This window comes from Cynoglossus semilaevis, chromosome 18 (genome assembly GCF_000523025.1).
Source record: "Cynoglossus semilaevis isolate Cse_v1.0 chromosome 18, Cse_v1.0, whole genome shotgun sequence".
In the NCBI taxonomy this organism is placed as follows: domain Eukaryota; kingdom Metazoa; phylum Chordata; class Actinopteri; order Pleuronectiformes; family Cynoglossidae; genus Cynoglossus; species Cynoglossus semilaevis.
In genome coordinates this window covers 14,018,060-14,030,943 of record NC_024324.1, presented here as the reverse complement: position 1 = coordinate 14,030,943, position 12,884 = coordinate 14,018,060, and the positions used below count along the sequence as shown (strand labels likewise).

The 12,884-nt window shown below is 44.0% G+C and overlaps 1 protein-coding gene across 7 annotated transcripts in view; it reads left to right on the top strand.

The window, feature by feature from the left end:
• Positions 1–12,884, top strand: part of trit1 (tRNA isopentenyltransferase 1) — a 44,216-nt gene that overhangs the window by 23,333 nt on the left and 7,999 nt on the right. For 5 of the 7 annotated variants that reach the window (XR_003052622.1, XR_003052621.1, XM_025065052.1 and 2 more), the window contains exons 2-8: positions 3,349–3,489; positions 4,072–4,170; positions 4,309–4,499; positions 4,969–5,111; positions 5,180–5,291; positions 8,213–8,325; positions 8,420–8,497. Coding sequence is in view for 5 of the 7 variants with exons in the window: in XM_025065052.1 (XP_024920820.1) it covers positions 3,349–3,489; positions 4,072–4,170; positions 4,309–4,499; positions 4,969–5,111; positions 5,180–5,291; positions 8,213–8,325; positions 8,420–8,497 (877 nt within the window). In the remaining 2 variants the exon portion in view is untranslated. The remainder of the gene's footprint in view (positions 1–3,348; positions 3,490–4,071; positions 4,171–4,308; positions 4,500–4,968; positions 5,112–5,179; positions 5,292–8,212; positions 8,326–8,419; positions 8,498–12,884) is intronic. The other 2 variants (XM_008332078.3, XM_008332077.3) reach the window with 2 other exon arrangements.

Here is a 12,884-nt window from a genome sequence, read left to right as displayed (position 1 = left end):
ATCTGCTTGTATTGCAACTGAGGCAAAAGCTGCTCCCGCCTCCCACATCCCATTTATGATGCATCTTTTGATGCCATCTCCGAGGCCCGTGCAGGATCAAGGCTAAAAAAAAAAAAAGAGAGCTGATCACTTGCACTTGTTGGTCTTTAACGTATGTGATTTGCAATCTGCGGGTGTGGTAATGCGGTCACCGCTACAGTAAAGCAACAAGGGAGAAGAGGATGGCAGCATGGAGGATGATGAGGGGCGGGCAGGGGGGTGGGGGGTGTCATGAATGATTTATTAGTCTGGCATTACTGGGCCATTCCCCACAGAGAGAAGAAGAGGAGAGGAGAGGAGAGGAGAGACGGAAGGATGGAGGGAGATATGAATTGTTGAACAATGCCATGAATAGTATAAATAGAGGTAAAGGGAGAATAAAAGCAAAATGAAGGAAGGAAACGGGACTCTGAATCGTGTGAATGTGGAGTCTGACGGTGAGACCTTTGTTCAGGGGTCAAAGGAAGGACACATTGTTCCGTCTTCCTCTTTTGACCAGGTGGTGACGTTACCGCAGCTCCTTGTTTTTGATGGAAGTCCAAACATGTCGGCTGAAAACACCACTCGGGTTGTAAATAAAAGGCAGAAATGGCCAGTTTACGTAGGGATGATGACTTGAAAACCCAGTCTTTTTCACAGATTTCGTAGAGATTCCTAGAAGAAAGTTAAAACAGGTGGAGTTTAATAATCAGATTACTTGCTCAGCGATAGAGCTTCTACGCCAGAAAGTTACTTTATAAAGGTAATTCCGATGTTACCGCCTTTATTTACATCAATTGAATCAAAAACTAGAGTTAAAATGTTGACAGGCTCCACAGTTATCTTTTTTTAGTTTTATTTTATTTCAATATTTTTGGTAAAAGCGTTCGCATTTGCATTTCGCTCCACGGGTTGAATGAGTGTTTGTTCTCTCTGCCTCCCTTTCTTTTTTCTGTCTCCCTCCTGCCCTTGCGCATTTCTTTGCCCTCCTCTTCCTCCTTATTTATGTGGCAGCGTAACAGCTGTCTCGTGCAGGGCAGAAGGTTTGCCAGGCAGGGCGGCCGGCTGCAGGCTCTGCGGAGCACAAACACTGAGCTCATTGTCCGACCCTCGCACTCACACACAGGCATTCCTCTCTCCTCTCACATGCACACGGCCCACACCGTCACCATCCATTCATGCCCATTAAAAAGGCAGGAGAGCGTGGGCAGCTGAACCCATGTTAGCTGTGCTTCCTCTGAAGTGTGTCTTCGGGAATTATGACTCTTTTTGGGGAGGGGGGGTTTCAGCTACTTCCCAGACACTCATTGTTTTTATTCTGTGTACTTCTGTGGAAAGAAAGTAATGAGCAAGGTTTTGAAATTAAATTGTAGTAAATCAGACACTCATGACAGACTACTGGGTTAAAAGTCTCTGCGCTGGTTAGGGTTTTTTTTTGTGTGTCATACAGGATATTTCACAGGAAAAGAGTCACTGAAAAGAGTTGAAAACAACCACATTAAACGCACCGTTCGCCCGTAGAAGCCTTACGCTGCCGAGAAATGTTTGAAAAAAACAACCTCAAAACCTTGACATTGATGAAGAAAATCAAGAACAGCCTTCGAACCGACGACTTTGTACTATTCGGAGAATGCTGAGTATTTATTTTGCAAAAATAAAATCTCTCTCTTCTCTCTGAACAATCTGCATAAATGTGTGAGAGTGTGTGTGTGTCAGTGTGTGTGTGTGTTGGGCTCAGCGGTGTTGATCAAGGATGGGCTGTGTTGAATAATGTTTGCAAATGTGTCAGGGAGCATCCTGTTCTCTGTAACAAGTACATAGCGCTCTTCTGTTTATCTGTCTTACGTCCATCCATCCATCCGTCCATCTGTCCTCCATCCATCCATCCCTTGGCAGACAGTGGACCTTGTGCACTCGTGTGAATAATTTATCAGCCTGTTTGTTCTGTGCTGCCCTGCCCCACACTTTTGTGGCCCTGAAAAAGTACTGTACACACAGGATCAGTAAGCCGACTGCACAGTTCAATTAAGTAATCAGCGCACCAACGAGCTTCAGCTGGGTGTCACTGCACTTTGCAGCAGCAGCACCAGACTTAGGGTGGAAGACGCTTGATTACAAAGTTGGATGGCGTTCGAGAGGATGTGGTCCCGCCTCGCACCGCAAAATGCTTCGTCGAATGAAAAACAAAGTTGTTTTGTTCAGAAGCATATATGGTGGGCTGCAGTGACTGAACACAATCCTCAGAAGTAGGAAAGCTAATGTTAGGTTGTAAACCCACGATTTGGCCACCACATGAATTCTGCAACACCACCACCCAGCTTGAAACTTGTAATTTCATTTGGACCCACTCCCTCCTTCTCCTGCTCTTCTGTAGGTCTCTGTTGATGTAGATATATAAACACATAGAAACGAGGATCTGTCTCCTGAACGGCATAACAGCTCATTTAGCACGGAGGAAAAGTAGAAGTCCTCCTACTTAGTTCCTTCTTAGAAATTTGTTTTGGCCAGTACTATAAACAGAGTATTATCTGTTGTATTTTATATCTTTTACAGTGGTAAATTAAAAAAAAAAATTTTCATCAGTAGCTAATTATTCAGAATAAATTATTCTCTGTGTTTGATTTTTTTTAAAACATGCTTTTGTTAATTATTCCTTTTGTTGTTCACTTTGCAAATTGAGGATGTACTTTGTAATAGTTTTCTCCTACTACATTTACATAGACAAGTAGTGTCTGACTGATGATAATTTTTTTATTTTTATTTTTTTAAACTAGCTGCTTCAGTGGTTCTGTTTTCTCATCATGCCAGAGTCTGGCTGCTGCATTTTCCCAGACTGGGCACAGAGGCTGCTCTCAAAATAGCACGAAGCAGTGTAATCAACATCAGTGCATTGAATCACTAGTGGAAAAAAAAGTGGCCTTTGAGTTCTCAAAAGTAAAAGAGTGGGGAAGGATTGCTTTATTGTGAACGTAAAAAGTGAAAAAAAAAAGCAGAAAAAAAAGGGTGATTCAGTGATTCTTCAAACAACAGTGTCCTGAAGTTAGGTCAGAGACAACGACGAGTTTCTGTGGCGAGGATTTAAGAGTTTTCCTGGCGACGGCGGAGCTGATTCACTTAATGAACCGCACGCATACCTTGAATGGATGATTGTAGACTACACACAGATGCTTCAAAGTAGGCCGGCGTCCTGAGGTGTGTTGAGTTCGTTCGGTTTCATGTGATGACAGACGTTTATATCATTCACTCCGACTAATATTAAGATGAACGGTAAATAAATCAAGTTCTCCTTTCGGGCCCTTTTGTTAAACATTTCCCTTCTCTCACCTCCAGGTGTATCAGGGCCTCGACATCATAACCAATAAGGTGACGGCTGAGGAGCTGGCTCAGTGCAAGCATCATATGATCGGCTTTGTGGACCCGCTGGTCAGCAGCTACACGGTGGTGGACTTCAGGAACAAGGCCCAGACTCTGATATCCTTTATCGATATATGTCATGTCTACTTTACCTTCCCGTCCCATGCAGGTGTCTCTCTGCAGATGTTCCAGTGAAAGTAGAGAGATCACTAGAGGAGGTATTTTTAGACACGAGCGCGAATGCACACTTTTTTCCACACTTCTCTCTCCGGGCAGTCGCACCCTCGTGCGGACCCCAGTCGACACCCAGATGCGGACGAGAAGGCGATAAGTGGAGGCAGTATAAATAGCTGAGGATGACACTCACATGCATGCACGCACACACACACACACACACCCTTCTTTCACACACACACACTCTCTCTTGCTCTCTCTTTTGAGAGTATGCGGGAGCTCCAAGAATAGGCTGAGTGCAGAGCGAGTCGGCTCGAGGGAAGACATGAATCCAGATCAAAGAACAGTAATGTGTGCCTGTGTAATAACATGGGTGGCCTGACAGTCTTGAAAAGCCCCCTCCTCTCACCTGTCAATCTTCATTCAACATGTCTGTCACCTTAGACCTCGACCTGCACTTTAGCTGCTTCCTCCTCCTGCCATCTTTGTGTCTGTATTTGCGGATCACTCCTTAACAATCCGAACATAGAGGACATGCACCGGAGGAACAAGTTGCCAGTCATTGTCGGAGGAACTAATTATTACATCGAGTCCCTGCTGTGGAAAGTGCTGTTGGACACAGCGGTGAGAAAGTCTGACTATATATAAAGCTCAGCCAGCCACAGAAATGCCCCTATGATAAACAAAGCAATGGAACACGAGAGGAAGTCAGAGTAATCAAAGTGTCTGACGTCCCTTGTGGGTAAATGTCCATTTCTGCAGTGTAACAGTATGCAAACCCTCACACAGCAGGAGAACGAAGAAGCTGGAGACGGAGGTGGAGGCGACGCAGCGGCCAAGAGAAAGTCGGAGCTGGAAGCGCTTGACGGGTCGGAGTTACACAAACGACTGGCGGAGGTGGATCCCAAAATGGCCACCATGCTGCACCCCAATGACAAACGCAAGATCGCCAGGTGATTTTTGTTCTCCTCGAGGGAACACGGTGATGAAAATCCGTGTATTTACGGAGCCGTGTTTGTCTGTCTCCGAGCGAAGCACAGATTGTTATGTCAAGAGTGTTTTTCTTGTATTGTACGAAGCCCCCGAGAGGTGGCTTTTTTGAACACACACATGCACAACCACGCACTGGCACAGCTGGATACGCAGCAGTCATCACAGTGAAGACTTCAGGTTAGGTTACCCTGCTCTGCTAGCTTGTAGAGGAAGATGGGAACCATCGTTTCATCATAACGTGCAGCCAGGCAGGGCTGCAAAATATAAAAATGACACATAAAGACATATAATATTTACATAATAAAGATTTTATTATTTATCCCATTTAGTTGTAATTTAGCATTTTCATCAATTTCCTGTACGACACGTGAGGGTGAAAAACGTCACACAAACTGGTCTTTATTCATTATTTTTCACCCCAACCTGTAGGAGCCTTCAGGTCCACGAGGAGACGGGCGTCCCGCACAGCCACTGGCTGGAGGAGCAGAGGGGGCAGGTGGGAGGCAGTGGTCTAGGAGGGCCGCTCCGATACCCGGATCCGTGCATTTTCTGGCTACAGTCTGACATGAAGGGTAAGACACGACATGAGGTGATGTCCCTGAACGTGGCAGAAACACTAACGGATCGCATTTGTCCCCAGTCCTCGACGAGCGGCTGGACGCCCGCGTGGACGAGATGCTGTCCGCGGGACTGATCGAGGAGCTGAGGGATTTCCACGTTCGCTACAACCGGCAAAGGGTTCAGGACGACAGGTCAGCCCCCTCCCACCCACCGGGTCAACACTTTCACAGCTTCATTTGAATCAGTGTAATTTTCCTTTTCTCATCAAAACAACAATATTGTGAATTTCCTACTGTGGGTCAAATATTAAAATGTATGTAAACTGTCACGATAGCAATAGCAATTAGCATATAATGAGCATGTAGATACATACTTTATTCTCTCTCTCTCTCTCTCTCCATCTTTTCTCCATGTAACATCTGTCTCATTTGTGAGACTTTTTCTCTAAGTGTCCTCGTGTCCAAGCAACCAGGTTTCTAGGGGTGGATGTAATTTGGCTGAGCAGCCTGGGTGTTATTTATTTCTCCTTTCTAGTCTGACAGGTCACTCCGTTCTGTGGTTCCTGTTTCCCAGAGGCTCAGAGACCAATTTAGATACAGCCCAACACTGTTGTGACTTTAAATCAGATGGGACCAATTTTTTTTTTTTTTTTCTCCAGGATGTTCTGTGATTATTAACAATTGTCCAGATAAGGTACAGGACATTAGTGCTACCAGGGGAGTCTGGAAATTGGTGATTATTACCCCGGGGGGTTCAGGACGATTTTTTTTTCACATTGTTTGGAACGAGAAAAATGGTTTCGGTGCAATTACAAATGATGATGAAATATGAGAGTTTTAGACTTAATAAAAGTGTTTGCTAATCTGCCGAATCTGAATTTTAACACCTCCTAACTTAATGACACTTGACACTGAGTAGAAAACACAGAGCTTTATTGCCAACAGCATTAAACCCGTTCATGCAGCTCACTTTCCAATTTCAAATAACTATGTCTAGCATCCCGAACCTGTTGCAAATTGACAGCCCGAAGAAAAAAAAAAAATTATCTGTCAGATTTAATCAAGCAAATTGTTAAATAACTATATTTTCACCACAAGAATTAGGTGTCCCGCTGCTAAAACCGCAGTCGCGCTGATGTTTGCGCAGAGACAACAGAACATTTGTCCGCCTGTGTTGGAGCTCTGCATGTGCAGTTCCACGGAACAATTTGTCAGATAAAAGGACTCCGTAATTGTCCGTGAATTACAGCTCTGGAAAATGTCATGATTGACATTTTTGTGCTCACGAATGTACACGCGCACCATCGATTTTCAGCTGAGCTTTATTTTTGTGTCTAACAACTCTCTAGCAACTTTTTGTTTTGGCAGAAACCAATTCTCACAATTATTTCCGGATATTTCCGGCGACCCACTCACCATATGGTTAGACAGTGCTTACGCTCATGCACAATAGTTTCTTACATTTAATCTCTGCTTTTCCCCCCAGGTTTTGTCAGTTATGAACAGGCCATTTGTAGCCAGTTAAAATGAATTATTATAATTCATCATATAACCAACCTGGAAAAGTCCGTACAGTTGAACCAGTGTTGTGTGAGCAAAACATTCAAACCTGTGATTAAAAAAAAAAAAATCAGAAATGCGGCGAATGGCACCGAATAGTCAACAAGCAAAACACGAGAGGAATGAGTGTTTTATGTGTGTGTCATCTTAGTGGTTTGAAGAGTCTTAAAGGGGACTTTCAGTTTTCATCCCGTCATGTGGTCCGTGTTAGTACCTAAAATGACCTGAGCGGGTCGGTATGAACACTGACCTTGTCAGGAACATTAGCACGACTGTGCGATTCCCCACGTTTTGAGTTGGTCGGTTGATTCTTAAGACGAGTTTGGTTACCTCTCAGCTGCCAATGTCAATAAAAACCAACGCAGGGCACTTAAAAGAGAATGAACCCTTCATCCCTGGTTATAATTTTTAGTGATTTTTTTTTACATTTGATGACTATTGTTTGAGATGTTGAGATTGTTTTGGTTGAAGAAATATGGTTTATTTGTGAGTGTAAGGGACTGGGAACTGCAGTATGTCCTCTCCTCACTAAAACCACAGAGGACGCGTGTGTGTGCGTGCGTGTGCTTGGGGTGTGGCTGCAGTGGGTTGATGCATCGGTGGAGTGATGCCCAGGAAGCTGCCTTTTCCCTTCTTACTTTTATCACCCCATCGAACCTCATATCCCTGTCTCCTCCCCCTCCTCCTCCTCTCTCTCTCTCTCTCTCTCCCTCCCTTTGCCTCCGTCTATCTCCCCCTCTCTCTAACGCTATTGCCCTCTCAGCAATCTGATCACTAAGGCACTCCACTCCCCGTCTGGCTCTACTCACACTGTCGTCCATTGCTCTCTCTCTGTCCTTTTTCCCCCCCCCTCTCCTCCCTTGCCCTTATGTCTCTATTCCTGGTTGGCTAATGTGACCAGACGTCCAAGTCAGATCTCTGTCTCTTTTCCACCCCACCATTGACTCTACTTTTCCCGTGCTCTGTCTCTATTCTCAAATTTCTGTCTCGGACCGTCTAGCCTGATTAATTCTCTGTGGTTTGCTCGCTCTTGTTTCTGCTGCAAGTCCAGTAACGTCACGGTCCCCGACATAGTACAGTAACTGTCACAGCATCCTCGTCAGTTGTATCATTTGGTATATTGTTGGTTAGTAGATTAAAAAAAAAACAAAAAACGAGACCGTTGATTGAAGGCTTGGTACCACTTTACACGTTGTATGATGATATAAACACATGTCTCTGTTTATGGCACACATTAGACACGGTTGCCTGTCTGGTATCATGTACTAATTAATTATTCATAATCCGATGTATTAAAGTTCTCTTGTACACTTAGACACACACTCGCGCCCAGGAGACGGACGAGATTGTCAACGATAAATATAGAAGGCCTCCACTTAACTGAGTACCGAGAGTGTTGGTGTTTGGTTGTGCGTCCGTCTTTAGTTTATATTGTCGTGGCGTGAAGTACAGTGTATGATAAAGATATTAAAATGGCTCTGGTGCGATGATTGAATATTGACACTAGTCCTACTCTGTTCATATATCTCTCTTTCCTCTGCTCTCTATTCCAGTCAAAACTATCAACACGGGATTTTCCAGTCCATTGGGTTTAAAGAGTTCCATGACTACCTTACCGCCCCTGAGAGCAGCACACAGCAAGAGAGAGACTCCCTCAGAGAAAAAGGTCAGTAAGACCTACGCCAGATCATCCAAAAACAGTGGCGTCCGTAATGTGTTTCCTCTTCTAATCTGCACCGTAAAATCTCCGTTATCTCCAGGTATAACGGCTGTAAAGGTCGCCACCAAGCGCTACGCCCGAAAACAGAACAAATGGGTCCGTAACCGCTTCCTGAGACGTGAGTACCACGGGTTCTTCACTGCTGTGTTGCCTTGACCTTCTGGATAGATAAAATATATGCAGAGAATCTGGGCTCTGACCTGACCATATATATAGCCAAAGAACATATAACCTCCCAGCAGGATATCACAATTAAGTGTTATACTACAGTACTGCCGTACACCTGCAGCCCGAGAACCAGCTGCTCAGTTGGTTACCTGGCCCTGGTGACAGAGCAGAACAAATGAATGTAGTCAGCCAGGCCAACATCAGCAGGAGGTTGTTTCCCAGCCCAGATGCAGCCCATGCTAGTCTGTCGTGTTTCTTAACATATATATATATATATATATATATACATACATACATATATATGTATATATGTACATATACATATATACATACACATATATACATATACATATGTACATATAGATATGTATGTACATATGTGTATATTTATATATAAAGGCTCAGTATATATACATATATATATATATATATATATATACATATATATATATATATATATATATATAAATATACATACATACATATACATACAGTATATATATAAATATATGAATATATAAAGGCTCAGTGTGTTTCTGTGTCCTAACTGTTACCTTGGTCTCATTGTCTCAGCCGTAACATGCCCTGCAGTAACCCAACCTCTTAATCCTGTTAGGCCCAAGTGGCTTAGTCCGGGGCAGGTCTTTAAACCTCAATACCCCTCTGTCTGGCTGACTGCCCACCCGTGACACATACCATATGGTCCACATCAGATGGATGTATGCGATATAACGCACAGATGAAGTAACTTGAATCGATAATTCTTACCACTAAACATGGAGATTTTCAAAGTTTAAAAAAAAATAAATTTTTTTTTTTACGTAATTACAACATTGAGCCATTATTAATTTCTTAATTAAAAATTAAAAATATTTGAAAATATCTGCTGAATTTCTTTCAATTTTCAGCCTGATTCCACTAGACTCTTTGACCTCTGTGTTATTTGGAAAGTCATTATGACCTATAATTACTTTCATTCTAAGGTAAACACTCACTGAGGTTGTAATTACAATATGAACAGAGGAGGACGGCAGGTGAAGAAATGTATACAAGTCGTGGCTGGATGGTTAAACAAAAACACGACTTTTTTTTTCCCTCTGTTTCTCTGTCCAAACCCTTTCTCCAAACCCTCTAAAAATATAGCGTTCTAGGCTAACTTATCTTTACCAAGAAGATATTTTGTTTATGAATGTATTTCGCATATATAAATATATATATTTTTAAATTTAACGGTCAATTTTAGGCGATGTCGACATTCTCGCCGCTGTCCTTTCGTCCACTGTGCCCCGCCAACATTAACCTCACTCTCCTGTCTCCTGCTGTGACTGCTGACCTCTTTTAAGTTTCATTAGCCGTCCACCCACACACACACACATATACTCACTCAGTCATTCTAGCATTCACACAGAGGCTAGAAGGCCTCAGCTGAGCAGGCTAATCTTGTCAAGCACTACAGAGCTGCTAGGAATTTTCCCTGACCACACAAACTCAAGGAGCGGGGTCACCGAGGGCTGCGCAGACCCGAAGCGAGCACACAGACACACACAGACAGACAGACTAGTAGGTCAAAGGCAACCGGAGATGATGGAGAGCCTTATTCAAACAAACACAATAAGAAACCGGAATATAACCTGTAAAGTCTCGCTGTGTATGTAAATACTACCGTAGGTCTTAAAAACACAGGTTTGACCCCGGGTTTTGAGGTCATAATTTAAGCTTCCAGCATTAAGTAGTAAAAGCGTCTTAAAGTATTTTTTTTCAGCGTCTCAGATCAGCTTGGAGAAAAGACGCATTTTTAGGAAAGTTTTCCCGAAAAACATTTTCAGGTTCAAACGGTGTCAGAGCGACCACGTTGTTGTCGTTAGTGAGTCGTGACTCGTTGTTGCTATAGATGAGTGAGATCTTCCGTTGATGTATTGGAGATTGGAGACAAGTGTAGAGTCAAGCAGCCAGGAGGGGACGCTGGAGTTGACCGAGGTAATGATGTGATGCTGTGATGTTCATTAGGAGAGCGAGCGGGATAAACAAGATTAGAATAAAGCAGATCAGATGGACCGCTACGGTTGAGCAGTTTGGAGACGAAGTCTGAGATGGTTTATACGTGTGCTGAAGAGAGACGAGGAAGGAAAAAAAATTTGATAAATGCTAAATAATATGTAATGTTTGCCTCTCAATAACAGTTAGACACACACACCCACTTGTAACACTATGTAACCAGTAGAAGCTGGTGTACTCTGACTCTGTCCCCATGAGTCTTAAGTAACAGGGGTGTGGGTGTCCTTCAGTCCCGGGAGGGAGGGAGGGAGGGAGGGAGGTAGCTCTTGTATAGCCTTACCTCATCTCCAGGATGCTTTATCAGATCCTTTCATCAGTCGCGGCCTTCATCAGGGAGTACCTGAGGATGAGGTGATGAGGCAGAGCTCTCTGCACCTGAACTTTGTCATTCGATTTTCGACTGAATTTAAACCAATAGGAACCCATTGTTGCCCTCTCTGCAATCAGAGAGAGAGGACTAGGTGAGGAGGAGAGGAGGCAGGGGGCAACACATGGACGGCCTGGTGGATGGAGAGTGAAAGTAATTTGATCTAGCAGGGGTCTAGCAACAGGTGTGAGGCGACGATCAACACACACTTCCCTTGCTTTTGTGGAGCCGCAGTTGTTGCCTCAGAGACCACGTTGCACCTACAGTAGTGGTTGAAACCACACGGGCATGGAGCTGGAAGCGGATTAAAAGGCAAAAGCAAACAAACAAAAAGCAAACACTAGACTTTTGTAGAGCGTACGTCATAAAAAAAAAAAAAATATATAGTAGGGTTACTGCAGCGGTATGTGACCACAACATCCTTGGGCGGACGCCAGGCGCGGCATGTGTAGCTCGTTCCTCGTCGTCTCTCCCTGTATTACCATAGCAGAGCGTCAACACGGGAGGAGATACGAAGTCCGCAGAACTTTGGGGCTCAACGACGGAAAAAAAAAAATCATTCCGAGGCTTTGAAATCTGCTGCAGCATCCCCCCTGCCCCAAAAAAAAGTTAGCCGCTCGCACACTGGATTTTTTTTTGTTCACATTTATTAGGAATGTAAAGAATATGAAGTCTTTAAAGGCACGAAATTGTTGGTTGTTTTACTTTCAATGTCGATTCATATCATAAATATTCGCCACATCCTGTCAGAGAGAGTATGTATATCACATCAACAGATCAAGCTAACGGCCCCAAAGTCACACGGTACATCCGTTGTGCTCGTTGTCTCGGCAGGGAGTGTTTTTTTTTTGTGTTCAAGTCTGTCATTAGAGAAAACTGTGAATATGTCGGCGCTGACCGTCGACAACTCATCAGGTAGTTCCTCCGTATATTTGAGAGTGAGAGGTAGCAAGTGGTAGAAAGAGGAAGGAGGCTGTTGTGTAAGAAGAAGAAGACGACGACGCAGCAACTGTTGTGTGAATGAATTTTGATAGCAAATGGACACACACACACACACACACTCGCGTCCACGCTCGCCAAACGCCAGGCAGCACATGGCGTTTGGGTTTTTTTTTTCTTTCTGCAACAGGTGGACTACTGTTTCATCACACACACACATATACTGGCAAGCAGCTGCCCGGCAGCAGGCGAAGCTCGCCCTTGTTGGCAGAGTGTGTGTGTACCACCCTGCACTTTGTCCCTGCTGTGGTTTCTTATCAGCCCTCCTTGACTGCAGAGTGAAATTTCACCAGATCCCAACAAGTAAAGTAAAGTTGAGGAGAGGGGAGGGGGTGTGTCACGTTAAGCATCTGGCAGACCACCGCACAGGAGCTCCCTGTTATTCACCGCGTCGCCGCCGTGCCCCGTGGGGGATGCTGCTGTTTGCACAAAGGCACTCGGGATTATTGGCAATGCCGAGTGAGATAAAGCGACAGAGTGAGGAGAGGCCCCAGTAGAACTGCAGCTCTACATCTGGTGGAGGTATGCAAGGTGACACTTGCCACCAACACCTGCCTGCTATTGTACCACGAACACAAAAGCCCGTGCCCGCCCTAAAAACACACACACACACACACACGTGCGTTGACATACAGATACAAAATGAGGTAATACTTTACTGCAGTGTTTTCCAACCCTTTTTTGAGCCATGATCATATCATCAGGAAAAACCACCAAACCACAAATCTCACAAAAAGTATTCATGAAATACGAATGACCTCGTAATTGATTAAAAATGTGGCCTGTTTAGTTGAAAATTACGCTGATATACTGGCAGGAATTGAAGAAAGACACAATGATTTTCAACAGCTCTGATTACCTTTTTTTTTTTTTTTTTTTTTTTTTTTTTTATTTTTTTTTCCTTTTTTCCCCCCCC